At 43.9% G+C, this 24,992-nt stretch overlaps 2 protein-coding genes across 2 annotated transcripts in view; one reads left to right on the top strand and one right to left on the bottom strand.

The window, feature by feature from the left end:
* The window catches only part of LOC132780187 (cation channel sperm-associated auxiliary subunit gamma-like), an 87,080-nt gene extending 79,691 nt beyond the window's left edge, over window positions 1-7,389 (bottom strand). The window contains exon 1 of the mRNA XM_067461326.1: window positions 7,329-7,389. The gene's annotated coding sequence lies outside the window, so the exon portion shown is untranslated. The remainder of the gene's footprint in view (window positions 1-7,328) is intronic.
* Window positions 7,381-24,626, top strand: LOC132780186 (26S proteasome non-ATPase regulatory subunit 8). The gene is made up of 7 exons (XM_060783757.2): window positions 7,381-7,740; window positions 16,092-16,164; window positions 18,280-18,382; window positions 18,567-18,732; window positions 20,118-20,218; window positions 22,772-22,880; window positions 23,980-24,626. Exons 1-7 carry the CDS (start codon window positions 7,396-7,398, stop codon window positions 24,115-24,117), a joined length of 1,035 nt encoding a protein of 344 aa, XP_060639740.2. The 5' UTR covers window positions 7,381-7,395; the 3' UTR covers window positions 24,118-24,626.
* The last annotated feature ends 366 nt before the right edge of the window (window positions 24,627-24,992 follow it).

The raw sequence follows: 24,992 nt of genomic DNA on the forward strand, positions 1-24,992 counted from the left end.
ATGTACTATTATGATTAGAATTGCTTTACTTCAGGGGTTTCCAGACTGGATTTTAGGACTGTTTTTGAATGGTATTTTAGAGAGCATTTTATTTTCACATATGGAGTACAAAGATACTCTATTATGCTTGATATTACGTATCCAAATTAGATTTCAGAACCATTTCTAGATTGCTTTTGAATGTTTTTGGGCCCCTTCTACATTGCCATATAATCCAGATTATCAAAGTAGATAACTCAGATTATCTGCTTTGAACTGGATTATATGAATAATCTGCACTGCCATATTTTAATGTCTTTTTCATCTTCGTACTGTTTCAGCATTGGATCTGAATGAGAATTTTAACTGTTTTAACACTGGATCTTGACTTTCATAATCTAAAGTCCTTTCTACATAGCTGTATAAAATCCACATTATCTGCTTTGAACTAGATTACATGGCAGTGTAGACTAAGATAATCCAGTTCTAATCAGATGTGGATTATCTGCTTTGTAACCTGTATTATCTGTTTGTCTGCTGAGACACCGGAAGTAGCCCGAGAAAGAAGGAAAGCAAAAGGAAACAGTGATAGGAGGAGATATGCCCAATTAAATGCACAATTCCAGAGGTTAGCCAGAAGAGATAAGGAACTATTTTAAAACAAGCAATGCATGGACGTGGAAGAAGACAATAGAACAGGAAGGACAAGAGACCTCTTCCAGAAAATTAGAAACATCAGAGGTAAATTTCAGGTGAAAATGGGCATGATAAAAAAAACCCCAAAGATGGCAAGGACCTAACAAAAGCTGAAGAGATCAAGAGAAGGTGATGAGACTATACAGAAGATCTGTATAGAAAGGATAATAATATTGAGGATAGTTTGGACGGTGTGGTGAGTGAATTAGAACCAGACAACCTGAGGAGTGAGGTTGAATGGGCCTTAAGAAGCATTGCTAACAACAAGGCAGCAGGAGACGACGGGATACCAGCTGAACTGTTTAAAATCTTAAAAGAGGATGCTGTCAAGGTGATGCATGCCATATGCCAGCAAAGTTGGAAAACACAAGAATACCCATCAGACTGGGAAAAATCAACTTATATCCCCGTACCAAAAAAGGGAAATGCTAAAGAATGCTCAAGCTTTCATACAGTGGTACTTATTTCACATGCCAGTAAGGTAATGCTCAAGATCCTGCAAAGGAAGACTCCAGCAATACATGGAGAAAAAATTGCCAGATGTACAAGCTGGGTTTAGAAAAAGCAGAGGAACGAGAGACCCAATTGCCAATATCCGCTGGATAATGGAGAAAGGTAAGAAGTTTCAGAAAAAATATTTTATTCGTTATTTAAAGTATTTATATATATAGTCTTTCTCACCCCTGGAGGGACTCAAAAAAGAAAAACGTCTATTTCTGTTTTATTGAGTATTCTAAAGCCTTTGACCGCGTGGATCATAATAAATTGTGGCAAGTTCTTGGTGGAATGGGCATATCAAACCACCTTGTCTCCCTCCTGAGGAATCTGTATAAGGACCAAGTAGCAACAGTCAGAATTGACCATGGAACAACTTTTTTTTTGTCATGTCAGGAGTGACTCCTGGTGTGAGAGAATTGGCCGTCTGCAAGGACGTTGCCCAGGGGACGCCTGGATGATTTTGATGTTTTTATCATCCTTGTGGGAGACTTCTCTCATGTCCCCGCATGAGGAGCTGGAGCTGATAGAGGGAGCTCATCCGCCTCTCCCCGGATTCGAACCTGCAACCTGTCTGTCTTCAGTCCTGCCAGCACAGGGGTTTAACCCACTGCGCCACCGGGGGCTCCATAACAAACTGTTTCAAGATTGGGAAAGATGTACGGCAGGGTTGTATACTCCCACCCAACCTATTCAACTTGTATGCAGAATACATCATGCGATATGGGGGACTTGACAAATCCAAGGCTGGAGTTAAAATTTCTGGAAGAAACCTTAACAACCTTAGATATGCAGATGATACCACTTTGATGGTTGAAAGCGAGGAGCAGCTAAGGAGCCTTTTAACCAAGGTTAGAAGGCTCCTCAGTTAAACATAAAAAAAAACCAAGATGATGGTAACCAGACTGATTGATAACTGGGAAATAGAGGGTGAAAACATGGAAGAAGTGACAGACTTTGTATTTCTAGGTGCAAAGATGACTGCAGACGCAGACTGCAGCCAGGAAATCAGAAGACGTTTCCTTCTTGGGAGGAGAGCAATGCCCAATCTTGATAAAATAGTGAAGAGTAGAGACATCATACTGGTAACAAAGATCCGCATAATTAAAGCAATGGCATTCCCCGTAGTAACCTATGGATGCAAGAGCTGGACCATAGGGAAGGCTGAGCGAATGAAGAGAGATACCTTTGAACTGTGGTGCTGGAGGAAAATTCTGAGAGTGCCTTGGACCACCAGAAGATCCAACCAGTCCATACTCCAGGAAAGGAAGCCTGACTCCTCACTGGAGGGAAGGATATTGGAGGCAAATGTGAAGTATTTTGGGCACATAATGAGAAGACAGGAAAGCTTAGAGAAGAGAATGATGCTGGGGAAAATGGAAGGAAAAAGAAAGAGGTGCCGACCAAGGGCAAGCTGGGTGTATAGTATGCTTGAAGGGACTGCCTTGACCTTGAAGGAGCTGGGAGGTGGTAACAGCCGACAGGGAGCTCTGGTGTGAGCTGGTCCAGGAGGTCACCAAGAGTCAGAAGCGACTGAACGAATAAGCAACAAACAACATCATCTGGCAGTGTAGAAGGAGCCTAACTCTTGCAGCAAAGATGACTTGTTCCTCTGCATAATTAATTCTATATGAACATGGAGTAATGGCAGTTTATCTTTGCATTATGATTAATTCCACCCTGAGCAGAGCTTTGGCATAGGTTGCCAGAAGCTCTTTTGGGTGGAAGAACGCAAAATATTCCAAAAGGTTTGTTCAGACAGGTCCTATAACCCATGATCTCATCCCAGGTGTACTTCTTTAAACTGAATTATATGACCTTGTTATTGTATGTCAATAAAGGCTGTGTACTGTATACCCGAGAAACTGTGTTAAAAAAGGATGAACAAGGATCTTATATTTGTTGGAACTGCCCAAAGAAAGCAGGAACCTTTTTGCTCATATGTAGTAAAGCCAAAATGTTCTGAATGGGGCTCCATTGCATGATTGAATCGGGACTATTCAAGGATCAGCATGAAAAGAGATGTAGAAGAATCCTACAGAACAATATACGGTATGTTAATAGCAGCAACAATTGTTTATGTGCTACAGTGGAAATTCCATCTGAACATTAGGGAGAACTTCCTGACTGTGAGAGCTGTTTAGCAGTGGAACTCTCTGCCCCGGAGTGTGGTGGAGGCTCCTTCTTTGGAAGCTTTTAAACAGAGGTTGGATGGCCATCTGTTGGGGGTGCTTTGAATGCAATTTTCCTGCTTCTTGGCAGAGGGTTGGACTGGATGGTCCATGAGATCTCTTCCAACGCTATGATTCTATGAAATCAAGGCTATCTTGTGAAACAAATATTAGATTGTCGAAAATGTATGCTTCTGATTCCACCTACATTGCAGAATTCATGCTGACACCCCTTCAGCAGGCATGGCTCAGTGCTATGGAATCCTAGGAGTTGGTTTGGTGAGACAGCAGCACTATTTGGCAGAGAAGGCTAAAGATCTTGTCAAACTACAACTCCCAGGACTCCATAGCATCGAGCAATGGCCATTAAAGGGCTGACAAATATTAGTTCTGCAGTGTAGATGGGAGTCAGAAGAATACATCTTCCACAATCTAATATTTGGTTAACAAGATAGCCTTGATTTTCACTGTATCACAATTGTTGCTACCGTTAACATATATTGGACTAGATGGCCCATGAGAACTCTTCCAACTCTTGATTCTATGTGTAAGTGAACCCTGAGCTGAAATGGACAGACTTGACCATTTTAATCCAACTGGGAAGTTCAAGCCAGAGATGCAACTGGTTGTGAAATACTTAAAAAGAAAACTGGAATAGATAATCAGTTATAGTGTTTGAAGAGTACAGGCAGTCCCCGAGTTACAAACATCCGACCTACAAATGATTCCTAGTTGAGAATAGGGGTGAGGCAAATCTACTCCTCGGAAGAGAAATCCACTCCTGGAATAGTTACTATTGTTGGAATTCAACTCCACATTGCCCAAGTCTCAAGTCCTCAACGAGGAGCAGTTAGTTAGTTTAGTATAGGCTGAGGGAAGCTCCCTTCTAAGGGCCCTTCCACACAGCCCCATATGCCAGAATATCAAGGCAGAAAATCTCACAGTATTACAGTAATTCCTTCAGCTGGAAAAGTAGAGCAGTTCCTCCCTTGTGTTGCCGAAAACTATCCTGGCTGAAACCACTGGGTTGCTGTAAGTTTTCTGGGCTGTTTGGCCATGTTCCAGAAGCATTCTCTCCTGACATTGCGCCTGCATCTATGGCAGGCATCCTCAGAGGTTGTGAGGTTTGTTGGAAACAAGGCAAGCGGGGTTTATACAGGGTGAGGCAGCATAACTTCCTTTTTTAAAATGCGCGCCACTCCGTCGGTTGAAGACGTAGCAGAGCGCTAGTGGTCTCATTCGAGAGGCGGGAGTATAAAGTTTTGTCCTAACACAGTCGCCATCATACGTTGGAACAGTGAGGAGCGCGCTTTTGCCGTTTAAGCCTACTTTTCGAGCAGATATGGAGTGGCTGGCCCGCTCTCCAGATTTGGCCCCTTGTGATTTTTTTTCTACGGGTTTTTTTGAAATCCCGTGTTTATGTGAACCGTCCAAGGGCCCTACAAGATTTGAAGACCAACATCCAGGAGGAAACTGCCAACAGAATGCCTGCTATGCTGGCAACAATCATGACAAACGCCAGATATCGGTTTACTCAGTGTTGTTAATGTTTCAGATTCATTTGTTGTTCATTCGTTCAGTCGTCTCTGACTCTTCGTGACCTCATGGACCAGCCCACACCAGAGCTCCCTGTCGGCCGTCACCACCCCCAGCTCCTTCAAGGTCAATCCAGTCACTTCAAGGATGCCATCCATCCATCTTGCCCTTGGTCGGCCCCTCTTCCTTTTTCCTTCCATTTCCCCCAGCATCGTCTTCTCTAAGCTTTCCTTTCTTCTCATGATGTGGCCAAAGTACTTCATCTTGGCCTCTACTATTCTTCTCCTGATTTTTTGGCTGCAGTCTGCGTCTGTAATCATCTTTGCACCTAGAAATACAAAGTCTGTCGCTGCCTCCACGTTTTCGCCCTCTATTTCCCAGTTGTCAATCATGTGGATCTTTGTTGCCAGTGTGATGTCTCTACTTTTCATTATTTTATCGAGACTGGTAATTGCTCTCCTCCCAAGAAGTAAGAGTCTCCTGATTTCCTGGCTGCAGTCTGCGTATGCACTCATCTTTGCACCTAGAAATACAAAATCTGTCGCTGCCTACATGTTTTCTCCCTCTATTTCCCAGTTGTCAATCATTCTTGTTGCCATAATCTTGGGGTTTTTTTATGTTTTAACCGCAAGCCAGCTTTTGTGCTTTCTTCTTTCACCTTGATTAGAAGGCTCCTCGGCTCCTCCTCGCTTTCGGCCATCAAAGTGGTGTCATCTGCATATCTAAGGTTGTTAATGTTTCCGATTCATTTGTTGTTCATTCGTTCAGTTGTCTCCGACTCTTTGTGACTTCATGGACCAGCCCACACCAGAGCTCCCTGTCGGCTGTCACCACCTCCAGCTCCTTCAAGGTCAGTCCAGTCACTTCAAGGATGCCATCCATCCATCTTGCCCTTGGTCGGCCCCTCTTCCTTTTACCTTCCACTTTCCCCAGCATGATTGTCTTCTCTAGGCTTTGCTGTCTCCTCATGATGTGGCCAAAGTGCTTCAACTTTGCCTCTACTCTCCTTCCCTCCAGTGAGCAGCCGGGCTTTATTTCCTGGAGGATGGACTGGTTGGATCTTCTTGCAGTCCAAGGCATTCTCAGAACTTTCCTCCAACACCACAGTTCAAAAGCTTTCTTCACTCAGCCTTCCCTATGGTCAAGCTCTCACATCTGTGGGCAACTATGGGGAAAACCATTGCTTTAACTATGCGGATCTTTGTTGCCAGTGTGATGTCTCTACTCTTCACTATTTTATCAAGATTGGACATTGCTCTCCTCTGAAGAAGTAAGCATCTCCTGATTTTTTGGCTGCAGTCTGCGTCTGTAATCATCTTTGCACCTAGAAATACAAAGTCTGTCGCTGCCTCCACGTTTTCGCCCTCTATTTCCCAGTTGTCAATCATGTGGATCTTTGTTGCCAGTGTGATGTCTCTACTTTTCATTATTTTATCGAGACTGGTAATTGCTCTCCTCCCAAGAAGTAAGAGTCTCCTGATTTCCTGGCTGCACTCTGTGTCTGCAGTCATCTTTGCACCTAGAAATACAAAATCCGTTGCTGCCTCCATGTTTTCTTCCTCTATTTCCCAGTTGTCAATCATTCTTGTTGCCATAATCTTGGGGTTTTTTTATGTTTAACGCAAGCCAGATTTTGTGCTTTCTTCTTTCACCTTGGTGAGAAGGCTCCTCGGCTCCTCCTCGCTTTCGGCCATCAAAGTGGTGTCATCTGCATATCTACGTTTGTTAATGTTTCTTCCAGCAATTTTCACCTCAGCCTTGCATTCGTCAAGGCCCGTACATCGTATAATGTGTTCTGGATAACCGCAAGCCAGTTTTTGTGCTTTCTTCTTTCACCTTGATTAGAAGGCTCCTCAGCTCCTTCTCGCTTTCGGCCATCAAAGTGGTGTCATCTGCATATCTAAGGTTGTTAATGTTTCTGATTCATACAATGGGTTTTATTAAATTTTAAAAAAAGAATGTTATGCTGCCTCACCCTATAGATCTTACAGCCTGTGAGGATGCCTGCCATAGATGCAGGCGAAACGTCAGGAGAGAATGCTTCTGGAACAAGGCCAGAAAACTCACACCAACCCACTTCCTTCCTTGTTTTGATTTCTGGGCGGGTTGTTTCTGTAGCAAAGGAGAAGGCAGGCCATCCCTTCCCCACTTTGGGCCCTTTCTGTGTCTATATGGCTTTGCATGTGGATGAGGATGGTTTTCAAAGGAGAGCCTCCAAGGAGATTCCCTCTCTGGGAACAACCTCCCCAATCCAGAGCCACTTCCGGTCGGACGCCCCGCCCACTCAAGGGAGGCCACGCCCCTCGCGCGTGACGTCATGGTTCCCACTTCCACATCGCTATGGCGACCTCCGCCTGTCTCTCCGTTAAGGGCAAAACTCTTCCCGGCCTTTCCGCCTCGGTTCCCCTCCGCCCTCTCCCTCCTCCCTCCTTCCCAGCCTCTGGCGCCCACCCCGCCAAGGAGGCCTCCTCGGGCGACGCTCCGTCCCTCCCTCACAGCCGTTGCTCGCTTTCTGCGCATGCTCGGGGAAAGGGGGCGGGGCCTCCGTGACGCATCGCGCGAGGGCCAATCAGAGGGGAGCGGTTTCCATGGAGACAGGCCGAGGGGAAGGCTGCCGTCAAGCAAAGGCTGTCGCGCAGGGTGCCGTAAGGGGCGGCGCCGGTGTTGCCGATTCATGGCCGCGGGGACGACAGTGGTGATGGCGGCAGGGGCGATGTCGGGGGGCCCGGTGCTGAACGGAGCCGAGGCGGGCAGCGTGGCCGGGCTCCAGGAGGCCGCCGGCATGTACGAGCAGCTGCGCGCCGAGTGGAACCGAAAGAACCTCAACCTCCACAAGTGCGGGGACCTGCTGGGACGCCTCAAGGTGTGAGCGGGGAAGGGAAGGGAAGGGAAGGGGGGGCTAGAAACCGCCATCTGAAGGGAAGGGAAGCCTGGAAGCCGCCACCCTATGGAGAGGGAGGTCTAGACACCACCATCTGAAGAGAAGGAAGTCAACTGGAAGGGAAGGGAGGCCTAAAACTGCCATCTGAAGGGAAGGAAAGTCTAGAAACCGCCATTTGATGGGGAGGGAGGTCTACATACCACCATCTGAAAGGAAGGAAGATCAAGAAACGTCCACTTAAAGGGGAGGAAGGTCTAGAAACCACCATTTGATGGGGAAGGAGGTGAAGACACTACCATCTGATGGGGAGGGAGGTCAAGAAGCATCCACTTGAAGGGGAGGAAGGTCTAGATACCGCCATTTGATGGGGAGGGAGGTCTAGACACCACCATCTGAAGGGAAGGAAGGTCTAGACACTGCCATCTGATGGGGAGGGAGGTCAAGAAACTGCCATTTGATGGGGAGGGAGATCTAGACATCACCATCTGAAGGGAAGGATTGTCAAGAAACACCCATCCAAAGGGGAGGAAGGTCTAGAAACCGTCATTTGATTGGGGGGGGGGGGTCTAGATACTGTCATCCAATGGAGAGGGAGGTCTAGACACCACAATCTGAAGGGAAGGAAGGTCTAGAAACTGTCATTTGATGGGGGGGGGGGTCTAGATACTGTCATCCGAAGGGGAGGGAGGTCTAGACACCACCATCTGAAGGGAAGGAAGGTCCAGAAACCGTCGTTTCATATGGGGGGGGGGTCTAGAAACTGCCATCCGATGGGGAGGGAGGTCTAGACACCACCATCTGAAGGGGAGGAAGGTCAAGAAACCGTCATTTGATGGGGGGGTCTAGATACTGTCATCCGAAGGGGAGGGAGGTCTAGACACCACCATCTGAAGGAAAGGAAGGTCAAGAAACCACCATCTGAAGGGAAGGGGGTCTAGAAACTGCCTTTTGATGGGAAGGGAGGTCTAGAAACTGCCATCCAATGGGGAGGGAGGTATAGACACCACCATCTGAAGGGAAGGTCAAGAAACGCCCATCTGAAGAGGGGGAGGAAGGTCTAGAAACTGCCATCTGAAGGGAAGGTAGGTCTAGAAACTGCCATTTGATGGGGAGGGAGGTCAGGACACCGCTATCCGATGGAAAGGGAGATCTAAACACTGCCATCTGAAGTAAAGTAAGGTCTAGACCAGTGTTTCTCAACTTTCCTAATGCTGCGACCCCTTAATACAGTTCCTCTTGTTGTGCTGACCTCCAACCATAGCATTATTTTGTTGCTTCTTCATAACTGTGATTTTGCTATTGTTATGAATCATAATGTAAATATCTGATATTCAGGATGTATATCCATTCACTGGACCAAAGTTGGCACAAATACCTGAAATGCACAAATTTGAATACTGCTGGGGTGGGGGTTGATTTTGTCATTTGGGAGTTGTAGTTGCTGAGATTTATAGTTCACCTACAATCAAAGGGCACTCTTAACTCCACCAATAATGGAATTGAACCGAACTTGGCACTCAGAACTCCCATGAACCAACAGAAAATACTGGAAAGGTTTGGTGGGCATTGACCTTGAATTTTGGAGTTATAGTTCACCTACATCCAGAGAGAACTAAGGACTCAAACAATGAAGGATCTAGATCAAACTTGGCACGAATACTCAATATGCCCAAATGTGAACACTGGTGGAGTTTGGGGAAAATAGACCTTGATATTTGGGAGTTGTAGTTGCTGGGATTTATAGTTCACTTACAATCAAAGAGCATTCTGAACCCCACCAATGATAGAATTTTGCTAAACTTTCTACACAGAACCTCCATAACTATCAGAAAATACTGTGTCTTTGGCGACCCCCTCTGATACCCTGTTGCAACCCCCAGGTTGAGAAACACTGGTCTAGACACTGCCATCTGAAGAGAAGAAAGGTCTAGAAACTGCCATCCGATGGGGAGGAAGGTCTAGACATCGCCAATAGATGCCGAGGGATACCTAGACACTACCGTCCGAAGCGAAGGGAGGTCTAGATACCACCATCTGAAGGGTGGGAAGGTCTAGAAACTGCCATCCAATGGGGAGGAAAGTCTAAACACCGCCATCAGATGCGGAGGGATATCTAGACACCTCTATCTGAAGGGAAGGTCTAGACACCATAATCTGAAGGGAGGGAAGGTCTAGAAACTATCATCCGATGGGGAGGGGATCTAGACACCACCATCTGAAGGGGAGGGGGGTCTAGAAACTGCCATCTAATGGGAAGGGGGTCTAGAAACCTCCATCTGATGGATAGCGCCATCTAGAAACAGCCTAGCAGTGAGCAGGGATTGGGGGGTGGGTCGAAGCATTTAAAAATTATCCCTTTTGATGAAAAAAAATATGATCTACCTTATATAGTATAATGGTATGAACTAGAATGAAAAATCTAAGGGATATTTTCAACAGAGGATTGGTTGCTTGAAGATGGATCTCTCTGGCTCCATCTACAGGGTAAATTTAACACAGTTTGGCACTGCTATAACTGCCATTATGATTGTTGTTGTTATTATTAGCTTTATTTCTATCACCCCCTTTCTTCCCATAAAGACTCAAGGCGGCTAATATGACATAATCCACTAAAATAAAAACAAAAACAAATCAAATGCAAAAAATACATATTTGTGTCATGAATACAAAGTTAAAAATACAGTTCAAATACAACAAAGATAAGTTAGAATTTAATTTAAAACCTACCATGGTTCATTCCTGTGGACTCCTGGGTTTTGTAGTTTGGTATGGAGCCAGTACTCTTGGGCTGAGAAGGCTTGAACACTTTTTGAAAACTATAACTCCCATGACTCCATAGTACTTAGAGTGGTGTCATTTCAAGAGGCTGGTAACCCCTACTACAGGTTGAACATCCATCTCCAGAATTCCAAAATGCTGTGAAAGAAGTATCATTGTCACACACTTTCGCAACTGACAGCTGTTTAGATTGTCAAGCTTTTGTTTGTTTGTTTATGTGTCAGGAGCGACTTGAGAAACTGCAAGTCGCTTCTGGTGTGAGAGAATTGGCCGTCTGCATGGATCTTACCCACGGGATGACCAGGTGTTTTGATGTTTTACCATCCTTGTGGGAGGCTTCTCTCATATCCCCGCATGGGGAGCTGGAGCTGACAGAGGGAGCTCATCCACGCTTTCCCCCCGGATCGGAACCTACGATCTGTCTTCGGTCCTGCGAGCACAAGGGTTTATCCCACTGTGCCACCGGGGACTCGCAAGTGTCTGTCTTTTACTTGGTGGGGTGAAAAGCTTTTCCTTACGTGTAAACTAAACAAAATGCTAAAAGATTCCTGAATAATAATAATAATAATATATTATACCCCACTCTTTTTCCTACCAAACAAGACTCAAAGCAGCTAACACTAAAAACTGTAAGGATGTGTGAATCTTAACATATTTCAACATTAAAATAGAATTAAACATAGAAATATTTAAAATACATACTGTATATACTCGAGTATAAGCTTAGTTTTTCAGCCCCTTTTTTAGGCTGAAAAAGCTCCCCTCGGCTTATACTCGAGTCAAGGTTATTTATTCTTTTACTCTCTTATTAGTATTATTTTATTACATGTATTATTTTAGTTTATTATTATTATTATGATTGTATTTACCTTATTTTGCTCTATTATTCTATTTATTATTTTGCTCTATTATTATTTCATTTACAGTATTTTACCCTATTATTACTACATTTATTATTTTACTCTATTATTACTGTTTTTATTGCATTTTCATAATTTTACTCTACTATTTGTATTATATTTATTATTTTAATAAGTACATTTACATTGAAGGAGGTTAGAATAGTGATTTAATAAGAGTTGGACAGTCTTATCTTAAATTACAGTTTTATGTAAATATTCAGAAACATTTAGCCTATTGATGCCTCAATTAGTGTAATTTTATTGGTATCTATTTTTATTTTGAAATTGACCCATAGTGGATGCATTTCCCACCCTCGGCTTATACTCAAGTCAATACATTTTCCCAGTTTTTTTGTGATATATTCAGGTCAGCTTATACTCGAGTATATACGGTAGTTAAAAGCAATAAAAACAAATCTATTAAATGACATAAGAGGCATTGTCCCTCCCTTGCAAAGACAGACAGGTAACTTATGAATGGACACAATGTATTAAACAATAGGCACTCCACAAATTACAAACAAGATAGGATCTGTTGGCTTGTTTTTAAGTTGAATGTGTATGTAAGTTGAAACAAGTACATTTTTCCAGTGTAGCTCCAGCCCAAAAGATATATATCGTATTTTCCAGCATATTAGATGACTAATGTATTGTCGAAGGCTTTCATGGCTGGAATCACTAGGTTCTTGTGGGTTTTTTTGGGCTATAGGGCCATGTTCTAGAGGCATTTCTCCTGACGTTTCGCCTGCATCTATGTCAAACATCCTCAGAGGTAATGAGGTCTGTTGGAATTAGGACAATGGGTTTATATATCTGTGGAATGGCTGGGGTGGGGCAAAGAGCTCTTCTCTGCTGGAGCTAGGTGTGAATATTTCAACTGACCACCTTCATTAGCATTTGAAGGCCTGAAGACCTTTTAACCCAGGAAAATCCTCCCTGAACTTGGGGGTCGTCTAATATGCCAGGTATAAGATATCGCTCCCTGTTTGGGTCAAGGTGAGGTAGGCGGGCAGCTGTCCTGCGCTGGAGCAGGACATCCGGAGTCAAGTGGCTCCTCCAGCGCCACTTGGCTTCCGCTGTCGAGCTTCAGCCTGACCGAGGGGCTTTCTCACTCCAGGCGCCCTGCCTGCTTCCATCGCCTGTTAGGAGCCTCCATCTTGTTTTGGATCCAAAACAGGAAGTGATGTTTTGGACCCAATACAGTGATGAGCACGGTGGTTGGCTGGCTGGCTGTGGCGGAGCCTGGCTGCCATGGAAGGGAGGCTGCCTCTATGGAACTGGGAAGCCTCCTCAAGGCCCAGAAAAGGAGGCTTCAGGACCTGAAGGGGCTGGCAACTGGCAAGAGGGGTAGTCTAATAATGGCGAGTATATAAAAAAATTGAAATTTTAAATTGAAACATTGGGGGTCTTCTTATGTGCCCAGTCGTCTTGAAGCTGGAAAATACAGTGTTTTAGATAGACAAGGTTTAACACCCCTGCTGGGTTTGTTTTGCTGTCGGTGCTCCGGTTAAAAAAAAATTCAGCTCACTTTCTGTCCCTCTAAGACAGTGTTTCTCAACCTGGGGGTCAGGACCCCTGGAGGGGTCACGAGGGGGTGTCGGAAGGGTCGCCAAAGACCATCAGAAAACAGTATTTTCTGTTGGTCATGGGGGTTCTATGTGGGAAGCTTTGCCCAATTCAATCATTGGTAGGGTTCAGAATGCTCTTTGATTGTAGGTAAACTATAAATCCCAGCAACTACAACTCCCAAATGTCAAAGTCTGTTTCCCCCAAACTCCACCAGTGTTCTCATTTGGGCATACTGAGAATTTGTGCCAAGTTTGGTCCAGATCTATCATTGTTTGAGTCCACAGTGCTCTCTGGATGTAGGTGAACTACAACTCCAACACTCAAGGTCAATGCCCACCAAACCCTTCCAGTATTTTCTGTTGGTTATGGGAGTTCTGTGTGCCAAGTTTGCTTCAATTTCATCATTAGTGGAGTTCAGAATGCTCTTTGATTGTAGGTGAACTATAAATCTCAGGAACTACAACTCCCAGAGCCCCCGGTGGCGCAGTGGGTTAAAGCACTGAGCTGCTGAGCTTGTTGATCGAAAGGTCGCAGGTTTGATTCCAGGGAGCGACGTGAGCTTCCGCTGTCAGCCCTAGCTTCTGCCAACCTAGCAGTTCGAAAACATGCAAATGTGAGTAAATCAATAGGTACCGCTCCGGCGGGAAAGTAATGGCGCTCCATGCAGTCATGCTGGCCACATGACCTTGGAGGTGTCTACTGACAATGCTGGCTCTTCGGCTTAGAAATGGAGATGAGCACCACACCCCAGAGTCAGACATGACTGGACTTAATGTCAGGGGACTACCTTTACCTTTACAACTCCCACGGGATAAAATCAACCCCCCCCCCAAACAATCTCATTAGTATTCAAATTTGGATGTAATGGATATTTGTGCCAAATTTGGTCCAGTGAATGAATGTACATCCTGCATAACAGATATTTCCATTATGATTCACAACAGCAGCAAAATGACAATTATGAAGTAGCAACAAAAATAATTTTATGATTGGGGTGGGGTCACCATAACACGAGGAAGTGTATTAAGGGGTCATGCCATTTGGAAGGTTGAGAGCCACTGCTCTAAGAATTAGATTTTGAAAAGAATGGCTTGTTGTGGAAACAGGGATTGGTGAGAAAGCTTTTCCCCATGGTGATAACCCTTTCACGAGTGAATTTCCCTTCCAAGGGGTAGATTTCCCCCACTTCTTGTTGTCTCGTCCCTGTTCTTAACTATGAGTCATTTATAAGTTGGATGTTTGTAACACGGGGACTGCCTGTACATGACTAAGAGAACTGGAACCAATGTTTGTGTGTTGCATTAGGTAGAACAAAAACTTTACTAGCTGCTTCCTGGCTGCCAACTCGTGATGTCATGGATTTCAACTGTCCCTTCTCCGGTTTCGGAAACCTGGCAAGGCTGCCTCTGCTCCTAGTTAAGGAAGGCCTCTCATTCCTTGGAGGCCGCCGGAAGAGAGGTGGATGACTCAACCATGTTGTTGCTTCGCCTGTTTGTGTATGAGTTCCTCCGCCTGAGTCAGGCAGTTATAATTTGATGATGGCAAAGGCTAGCAGCCAGAACCCAGCTCAGCGTTGCCTCCATTTGTGGTTAGCTTTCTTAGAAGATCATAGTCCTAGAGTTGGAGAAGATCACTGAGGCATCAATGTTGTTACCATTCCCAGCACAGCTATATAAATAAAAATGTAATGTTCGTTTGTGGGATTAACAGAACTCAAAAACCACTGGACGAATTGACACCAAATTTGGACACAAGACACCTAACAATCCAATGTGTGTCCACTCAAAAAAACTAATTTTGTCATTTGGGAGTTGTAGTTGCAGGGATGTATAGTTCACCTACAATCAAAGAGCATTCTGAACCCCACCAATGATGGAATTGAACCAAACTTGGCAAACTTGGCACACAGTTCTCCCATGACCAACAGAAAATACTGGAAGGGTTTGGTGGGAGGTCTTCTTTGGTTTTGGAGTTGAAATTCATCTACATCCAGAGAGCACTGTGGACTCAAACAATGATGGATCTGGACCAAACTCCACACAAATACTCAATATGCCCAAATGTGAACACTGGTGGAGTTTGGGGAAAATAGAATCTTGACATTTGGGAGTTGTAGTTGCTGGGATTTGTAGTTCATCAACAATCACAGAGAATTCTGACTCCAACCAACGATAGAATTGGGCTAAACCTCCCACACAGAATCCCCATGACCACCAGAGTGGGCCACAGCAATGCGTGGCAGGGGATGGCTAGTTATCAATGAAAAAGTATTGCCTCTGAATAGGGAGGCTCTGTTCCCTGTAACAGGTATAATTTAGAACCCTGTTGTTGTTGTTGTTACCAAAGTTCCTTGATAGAAGCTTATGGAAAATGTAATCCAGAAGCTCTGGTTAGCACCAAGTTTCTTACTCCTTCCTAACAGTTTATGAGGTATTTGTGTAGGTAATGTGGAAGAAATTCCACAAAGACAGAAAGTCAGTGAGATAGGAAATACTATGTGTTTTGACTCCCAATTAACACTTTCTCTAGGTGGATTTATACTGCACTATAAAAGGAGAGTACCACTGGTGCCTGACTCTAATTTTGCTTTGTTTTTATGTTAGATATCATATCCTTCAAGTGATCCATAGGCAAAGGGTCCTTTTAAAGAGGAGATGGACACTTGAGAATGGTGGTCTAGCTAAACTTCTCACCAGACAGCTGGCACTAAAACTCCCAGTAGGATAATGTACTTGCCACAGATTGTGAGCCTTCACGCTGGGAAACATCTTGTGATCTGATGCTTTGAGTCTCCTTTGTGGAGAGACAAAGCAGGGTATTATTATTATGTTATGAGTAGATCACCGGGGAGCTCCCGGTGTCCCAGTGGGTTAAACCACTGAGCTGCTGAGCTTGTTGACCAAAAGGTTGCAGGTTCGAATCTGGGGAGTGGCGTGAGCTTCTGCTGTCAGCCCCAGCTTCTGCCAACCTAGCAGTTCAAAAACATGGAAATGTGAGTAGATCAATAGGTACTGCTCCGGCGGGAAGGTTTGTCCTGAGAGCCTGAGGGTTGTGTGTAATTTCTCTCCTTTCTTTCTGTTCCAGTTAGCCCTGCTTGAACTCAACTTCCTCCCCACCACAGGCTCAAAACTAACTAAACAGCAGCTTATCTTGGCAAGTGAGTATATTCAGACCAGGTGCAGGCACATACCTGAGGCAAAGTCTGGCAGATGAATCCAAGCCACTATTCTTTCCCCTCCCTACATTTCCACCTCCCCCCCCCCCCCCCCCCCCAGCATTATCCTCTCAACTCAAGCATAGCCATTGTCCCATATTGGTTACTTTTCTCTAAGCCAGGAGAGTGAACCATGCTGTACTACACCTCCCAGTCAACATCACCAATGGTTAGGAGTGCTAAGAATGATATGCCACCCTGAATTGGAGAGCTGTCTGATTTTCCCCTCTGCCTGAAAAGGAAGCTAAAATAAAAGCTTGCTCTTTCCTTCTGTGAACATGAGTAAGGGTTTCAAAAGGGCTTCCTTTTGTCTCTAACCTATTGGTAAATTATTTATTTCATTTTAAATCTGTCTTTGTAGAATTAAAGAGGCATTACGGAATGTTCCTAAGCAGTATCTTATTCAGATGATGCAAAACTATTTAGCTTGACCACATTATGAGCCTCAGTTTGGACCTTGTATTCAGCTTCTATGTAGTATCTAAAATAGTTAATGTACAGTTTCTTACTCTCATCTCTCAACTGAGCTACTGAGTTATGTTTCTGTTATTCTCTGAAGGAGGTTTAGAGGCTGACCACCTTGGACAGTCAGGAAGGATTCACAAGATGCTTTATGTCCAATCCGCACTCATTATCCAGTGTTTATTTATTTATTTATTTATTTACGACATTTATATGCCGCCCTCCTCACCCCGAAGGGGACTCAGAGCGGCTTACTAGTATATATTACATACAATATATTATATTATTAACATAGTACAATATCAGCATTAAACATTGCTATATTGCACCATACCATTATATCGTTATATTATTAATGATGTTACATGTAATATAAATATATAATTATAATATATTTTTATTAATATTATTCTATTGCATTACATTACAATATTATAAATATTATATGTATATACAATATATTATATTAGAATAGCACAGGAAAGCCCCTGGTGGCGCAGTGGGTTAAACCCCTGTGCCGGCAGGACTGAAGACCAACAGGTCGCAGGTTCGAATCCGGGGAGAGGCGGATGAGCTCCCTCTACCAGCTCCAGCTCCTCATGCGGGGACATGAGAGAAGCCTCCCACAAGGATGATAAAAACATCAAATCATCCGGGCATCCCCTAGCAACGTCCTTGCCGACGGCCAATTCTCTCACACCAGAAGCAACATGCAGTTTCTCAAGTCTCTCCTGACACAACAAAAAAAAAAAAAAGGACAGGACAGGAGACAAGGTGGAACTGTCCCCTGGCCCCCTCTCTCTTCACTCTGGCCCAGAGCAACAGTTGGTGTTGGGTAGAGGGGTCTCCAGCTTATGGCATATCCAGGAGACAAGATGGAACTTGTCTGGGGTTTCTTAGAGTTGAAGTCCAGTTGAATCTGGAGTCCAGCCCTTCCCATCAAGAATCACTGCCTCGGGGAATTTGTGGCAGAAGTACAATCCAAATCCCAGTCTTCCTGATGTTTAGTCATGTAGCTTTTATATGTTGACAGTCTGTTCATAGCTTCATTTGCTCTCCTTGTTGCATTCTCTAACCTGGCTGAAGGTGAAGACAATATGCTGGCTTGATTAGTTTGCTCTTAATAACTACCTCATATTTTTTGTTTTAATGTATTGTCAAAGGCTTTCATGGCCGGAATCACTGGGTTGTATTAGGTTTTTTTGGGCTATATGGCCATGTGGCAAGCATCCTCAGAGGTAGGGAGGTCTGTTGGAAGTAGGAAAATGGGTTTATATATCTGTGGCACCAACAAGCCACACCAAACAACTGCCAGGCCATCAAATGCTAATCAAGGTGGTCAGTTGAAACATCCACACCTAGCTCCAACAGACAAGAGTTCTTTGTCCCACCCTGGTCATACCACAGATACATAAACCCATTTTCCTACTTCCAACAGACCTCACTACCTCTGAGGATGCTTGCCATAGATGCAGGCAAAACGTCAGGAGAGAATGCCTCTAGAACATGGCCATATAGCCCGAAAAAAACTACAACAACCAATTTTTTGTTTTGTTTGTCAACACTCTACTGATATCTCTCTTCTTGCCATCCAAGGAGACATCCTCGAAATTGGGGCTCAGTGGAGTATCCTGAAGAAAGACATCCCCTCTTTTGAGAGATACATGGCCCAGCTCAAGTGCTACTATTTTGATTACAAGTAAGCATTTCCCGCCATGCAGTCTTGAGCAGATTGCATTCCTATTTTGTGTCTCTCTGTAAGACTTCTTTTTGCCGATCATTTGGCTGGGAGAAGCAGAGGCTGATACTCTAATCCTAGGCCTGTTCCATATACACACATCTCCTTGATCTCATTTCACTGTGTTTTCCCTCTTCTGCCTCAGAGACGAGTTACCAGAGTCAGCCTACAAACACCAGCTCTTGGGTTTGAACCTCCTCTTCCTGCTGTCCCAGAACCGCGTTGCTGAGTTCCACACGGAGCTCGAAAGGCTCCCAGCAAAGGATATCCAGACCAATGTCTACATCAAGCACCCTGTGTCTTTAGAGCAGGTAACTTCCCACTCTTCTTTACCTGGATCTTGTGTTGTTAAATTGGAGGTGTTGTCTTTCACATTCAGAACAAATTCTTAATTGGGAACGTTTCTCTCTGCACCTCAGTCCCATTACAGAGAGGAGGGGTATTTACTGTATATACGCGAGTATAAGCCTAGTTTTTCAGCCCCTTTTTTTAGGCTGAAAAAGCTCCCCTCGGCTTATACTCGAGTCAAGGTTATTTATTATTTTATTCTGTTATTAGTATTATTTTTATTTCATGTATTATTTTATTACATTTATAGTATTTTACTCTATTGTTATGATCATGATTATTACATTTATTATTTTGTTTTGCTCTGTTAGAATTGTAATACAATGGTTGCTGATTACACAATAAATAAATAAATACATTTATTATACTTTATTATAATTATTGCATTTATTATTTTACTCTATTATTACTGTTATTATTGCATTTCCATTATTTTGCTTTATTATTATTACTACATTCATTATTTTACTCTCTATATTATTGTTGGAAGGATACGTAAATACATTTACATTGAAGAAGGTTAGAATAATGATTTAATCAGAGTTGGGCAGTCTTATCTCAAATTACAATTTTATGTAAATATTCAACACCATTTCACTTCCTGATGCCTCAATCAATGTATTTTTATTGCTATCTCTTTTTATTTTGAAATTTACCTGTAGTGGCTGCATTTCCCACCCTCGGCTTATACTTGAGTCAATATGTTTTCCCAGTTTTCTGTGGTAAAATTAGGTGCCTTGGCTTATATTTGGGTCGGCTTATACTTGAGTATATACGGTATTTATTACTGTACTTAGAGGTATTTCTGTATTGCCTTCCAACCCACAAGGGGTCTCAATTGGATGAACAGATTATTTATTTATCATGTCAGGAGCAAACCAAACAATTGTATTGTATTTTTTAAAAACACACAAAGTTTGCAAACTTGGTATTCTATTAAATGTCCGTTGACCAGTATCTGGCCACTTGGAGTGCCTCTGGTGTTGCTGCAAGAAGGTCCATTGTGCATGTGGCAGGGCTCAGGTTGCATTGCAGCAGGTGATCAGTGGTTTGCTCTTCTCCACACTCGCATGTCATGGATTCCACTTTCTTGCCCCATTTCTTGAGGTTGGCTCTGCATCTCGTGGTGCCAGAGCGCAGTCTATTCAGCACCTTCCAAGTCGCCAAGTTTTCTGTGTGCCCAGGGGGGAGTCTCTCATTTGGTATCAGCCATTGGTTGAGGTTCTGGGTTTGAGCCTGCCACTTTCGGACTCTCGTTTGCTGAGGTGTTCCAGCTAGTGTCTCTGTAGATCTTAGAAAACTATTTCTTGAAAAGGTGATTAATACATTCATTGTGTGTCCTCCACAGTACCTGATGGAAGGCAGTTACAACAAAGTGTTCCTCGCTAAAGGCAACATCCCAGCAGAGAGCTACGCTTTCTTCATTGACATCTTACTGGACACTGTCAGGTTGGTTGTGTTCTCTCACCAGCATTAAAGTGGCTCAGAATCTCTCCACACCGGCACCTCATTCCCCAAAAACCTCAATAGCAAGTGTGATTAGATTGTTCAGCCCAGAATTACCCAGTATTGGTAAAGTTGCCTACTGTATCCTTGCACGAGTTTCTGATTTCACTCGAGATCTTCCAATCAACATGGTTCCCAGAACGGTTCCTCATTGAGAAACTCAAGGGAAATGTGTGTTTTCTTGGCTCACCCAAACAACCTTTTAAGAGTGTGATATAGCTATAAAATGAATTCAGGAGACAAGATTTTCCTTTTCCTAAATTCTGGGGACTTTTTCTACCATACAGACCAAAATCACCCATATAGCACACAATACATGCAATTCTGCAACTCACTTTCCCCCTTCACAGCAGCTGGGGCAACACTATTAGGCCCATTGTTAGGGACAGGAGCAATCCAGCATTTTTGTTGTTTATTCGTTCAGTCACTTCTGACTCTTTGTGATCTGCTAGACCAGCCCACGCAAGAGCTCCTTGTCAGCCATGGCCACCCCCAGCTCCTTCAAGGTCAATCCAGTCACTTCAAGGATCCCATCCATCCATCTTGCCCTTGGTCGGCTCCTCTTCCTTATCCCTTTCATTTTCCCCAGCATCATTCCTCTCCTCCAAGCTTTCTTGTCTTCTCATGATATGGGTAAATTCCTTCATCTTTGCCTCTAATATCCTTCCCTCCAATGAGCCGTTGGCATTATTTCCTGGAGTAAGGTCTGGTTTGATCTTCTCGCGGTCCAAGGCACTCTCAGAATTTTCCTCCCAACACCACAGTTCAAAAGTGTCTATCTTCCTTCACTCAGCCTTCCTTATGGTCCAGCTCTCACATCTATAGGTTTTGTTGTTGTTCATTCGTTCAGTTGTTTCTGACTCTTCGTGACTTCATGGACCAGCCCATGCCAGAGCTCCCTGTCGGCTGTCACCACCCCCAGCTCCTTCAAGGTCAATTCAGTCACTTCAAGGATGCCATCCATCCATCTTGCCCTTGGTCGGCCCCTCTTCCTTTTTCCTTCCATTTTCCCCAGCATCATTATCTTCTCTAAGCTTTCCTTTCTTCTCATGATGTGGCCAAAGGACTTCATCTTGGCCTTTACTGTTCTTCCCTCCAATGAGCAGTTGGGCTTTATTTCCTGAAGTTTGTACTGGTTGGATCTTCTTGCAGTCCAAGGCACTCTCAGAGCTTTCCTCCAACACCACAGTTCAAAGGCATCTCTTCCTTCGCTCAGCCTTCCCTTTGGTCCAGCTCTCACATCCGTAGGTGACTACGGGGAATACCATTGCTTTAACTATGCGGATCTTTGTTACCAGTGTGAAGTCTCTACTCTTCACTATTTTATCAAGATTGGACATTGCTCTCCTCCCAAGAAGGAAACGTTTCCTGATTTCCTGGCTGCAGTCTGTGTCTGCAGTCATCTTTACACTTAGAAATACAAACCATGTCACTGTCTCCATGTTTTCTCCCTCTATTTCCCAGTTGTCAATCATTCTTGTTGTCATAATCTTGGTTTTTTTATGTTTAGCTGCAACCCAGTTTTTGCACTTGCTCCTTTCACTTTGGTTAGAAGGCTCCTCTGTTCCTCCTCACTTTTGGCCATCAAAGTGGTATCATCTGCATATCTAAGGTTGTTTCTTCCAGCAATTTTAACCCCAGCCTTGGATTCCTCAATCCCTGCATGTTGTGTGATATGTTCTGCATACAATTTGAATAGGTCAGGTGAGAGTAGACAGCCCAGCCATACTTATTTCCAAATTTTGAACCGGTCTGTTGCTACTTGGTCATTATACAGATTTCTCAGGAGAGAAAGGTGTCTTGGTATTCCAATAATAATAATAATAATAATAATAATAATAATAATAATAATGCTTTATTTATACCTCGCTACCATCTCCCCAAGGGACTCAATGCAGCTTACATGAGGCCAAGCCCACAGTACATCAATAACAAAAGCAATAACAAAAGCAATCAATACAATACAATTAACATAAACAATAAACAGTAACACACAAGCATTTAAAAACCTATGGCCGGGCCAAATGTAATAGTTTAAAATTAAAAAAATAACGCTGGGCATGAACAAGGTAGGATATAACTGGTATAGGGTTTTCAAAGAGAAGTGAGGGAACACAATCAGTCCTAAATCAGTGGTAAAGTGCATTTTGAGGGCATATTGTTGAGAGTTTTCCTTATTCTGGGAAGGCACACTGGAACAACGACGTTTTCAGGCTCCTCCTAAAGGCTGCCAGAGTTGGGGTATATCTGATGTCCTTGGGAAGTGAGTTCCAGAGTCGGGGGGGCCACCACCGAGAAGGCCCTCTCCCTCGTCCCCACCAATCGCGCCTACATAAACATCTTAAAATAGTTTGCAGCACATCTGTTTTGACAAGAAAGAATTCAGCATGTGCCGAACTTGCCCACTGATGTCATCTGAGCTTAGAAATGCTTCTTGATGGCTGGATTTTGTTTCCTGTGTCAACTGATTCGGGTTTTTTTCCTCTCTCAACCCAGGGACGAGATTGCCAGCTGCATTGAGAAGGCTTATGAGAAGATTCTGTTCAATGAAGCCACTCGTATGCTCTTCTTCACCCCCAAAAAGATGACTGACTATGCCAAGAAGGTGAGGTTTTCCAGATGGGACCATGCTTTGTTTGAGCTTCCTTCCTTGTGGGGTTCTCTGTAAGAATGATCCATTCTTACCACGTTGAATGATAGCTCTCATCTTCCCTAACTGGAGTTGATGGGAGTGTTCGTTGAACAATACCTGGTAACGTCATATTTTTCCTCCTACTTTTCTAGAAAAAGTTCAATTTCAGTAGCTGTGCTTTCAATTATGTATTTGCTTGCTTGTGAACATATACAGTTGGGGGGTGGGGGGAGTATTTAGTCAGATACCAATTGTACAAGGTCTCCCACTTAAAAAGATGAGAGAGGCCTGTAATTAACATCATAGGTAGATCTCAACTATGAGAAACAACATGAGAAAACGCATCCAGAAAATCTGATTTTTAACAAATTTATTTGCAAATTATGGAGGAAAATAAGTATTTGGTTCATAACAAAAGTTCATAACATCTCAATTCTGGGTTTGAGCCTGCCACTTTTGGACTCTCGCTTGCTGAGGTGTTCCAGCGAGTGTCTCTGTAGATCCTAGAAAACTATTTCTTGATTTAAGTCATTGACGTGCTGGCTGATACCCAAACAGGGGATGAGCTGGAGATGTCACTGCCTTGGTCCTTTCACTATTGGCTGCTACTTCCCGGCGGATGTCAGGTGGTGCAATACCGGCTAAGCAGTGTAATTTCTCCAGTGATGTAGGGCGCAGACACCCCGTGATAATGCGGCATGTCTCATTAAGAGCCACATCTACTGTTTTAGCGTGGTGAGATGTGTTCCACACTGGGAATGCATACTCAGCAGCAGAGTAGCATAGCGCAAGGGCAGATGTCTTCACTGTGTCTAGTTGTGATCCCCAGGTTGTGCCAGTCAGCTTTCATATGATATTGTTTCTAGCACCCACTTTTTTGTAGCGCTCTGTTTCCAAGAATCAGTAACCATGCAGAAACTGCAGGTATTTCCTGTTAGATACAGTTTCATGTGGTTGTTTTAAATGGCTGTGTCAGAACATACCAACAGTTGTGCCGTTAAAAATGCAGATCTGGAGCATTTAAGGTTGGCTTTGTCACCACTTCTCAAAAATGTGTCTCCTCCCCTTTCAGCGTGGCTGGGTCCTGGGCCCAAACAACCACTACTGTTTCACGGGTCAGCAGCAGAAACCCGAAGACGCCACCATCCCTTCAACGGAGCTAGCCAAACAAGTTATCGAATACGCTCGGCAGCTGGAGATGATCGTTTAGCGCATGGCTGCTGTTGCGGGCCAGCACTGTGGGCTGTTCCTTTCCTTATTTTCTCCAATTCCCATCCAGCTGGGTGATCCCTTTACTTTTATGGATAGAATGGGTGGGAGTATGAATGTCTATTTGTCTTGGAATGCTAGAGTAAATGTAAACTGGTCTCATCTGTGTGTCATCCAGAGTTGCATTGTTTCTTGGGGTCAGATTGGGCATCTGAAAGGGAAGAGGCAGTCTGTGGCCATTTCTGACCTGAGAAGGATGGAAACTCCCTTGTTGTGTACCAACCTGTTCTTTGCTAAAGTCCAGAACCAATTGCAGGAACTTTTGGTTGCATTGGAAAGAGACTATTCTCTGTTTTTTGGTCAGCGTGGCTTCAAAAATCCTCCCAGATTTATGTTCATGCTTCTGTTTTGGCTTGTTCTTTTATTTTGTACATCACTACCCCCTGTTTGGTGTGTCACTTAAAGGGATGGTTATAGGAGAAACAAATAAAACACAATTTCTACTACAAATGTAATTTTCTAGTTGTCATAAAGGGATCCTAAAAGTTTTAGAACTTCTTTACAAAATGTAACAAGCTGTAGCCCAGAGACAGTCACCTCTCCATAACCCTGCTGAAGTAGTTCCACAAGAACAAGAAGGTTGGACAAATCCCTCTGGCTGTTTCCCAAGCCAGATATTCAAGCCACCTACAAATGGGAGGTGTGGTTAGATGTAATGTCAAACCAGGGCTGAAATCCAGTGTGTGTGTGAAGTTACTGCCGCCACTCCCTTCGCCTGCACATCCACGAGGAGACGGGAAGCATTCCGTTCTTTATGGCGCTAATCCTGGTTTGTATTGCTCAGATTGCACCTAGAATTCGTCTCTCTATGACCTA

Source organism: Anolis sagrei, chromosome Y (genome assembly GCF_037176765.1).
Source record: "Anolis sagrei isolate rAnoSag1 chromosome Y, rAnoSag1.mat, whole genome shotgun sequence".
NCBI classification, from domain to species: Eukaryota; Metazoa; Chordata; class Lepidosauria; order Squamata; family Dactyloidae; genus Anolis; species Anolis sagrei.

What these genes read in the sequence shown, in the direction of transcription:
- LOC132780186 (XM_060783757.2), top strand. Translation starts at nt 7,396, where the DNA reads ATGCTCGGGGAAAGGGGGCGGGGCCTCCGTGACGCATCGCGCGAGGGC. An exon ending in ACCTGCTGGGACGCCTCAAG is followed by an intron (nt 7,741 to 16,091) that starts GTGTGAGCGGGG and finishes TTTCTGTTCCAG; the next exon opens with TTAGCCCTGCTTGAACTCAA. An exon ending in TGCTACTATTTTGATTACAA is followed by an intron (nt 18,383 to 18,566) that starts GTAAGCATTTCC and finishes CTTCTGCCTCAG; the next exon opens with AGACGAGTTACCAGAGTCAG.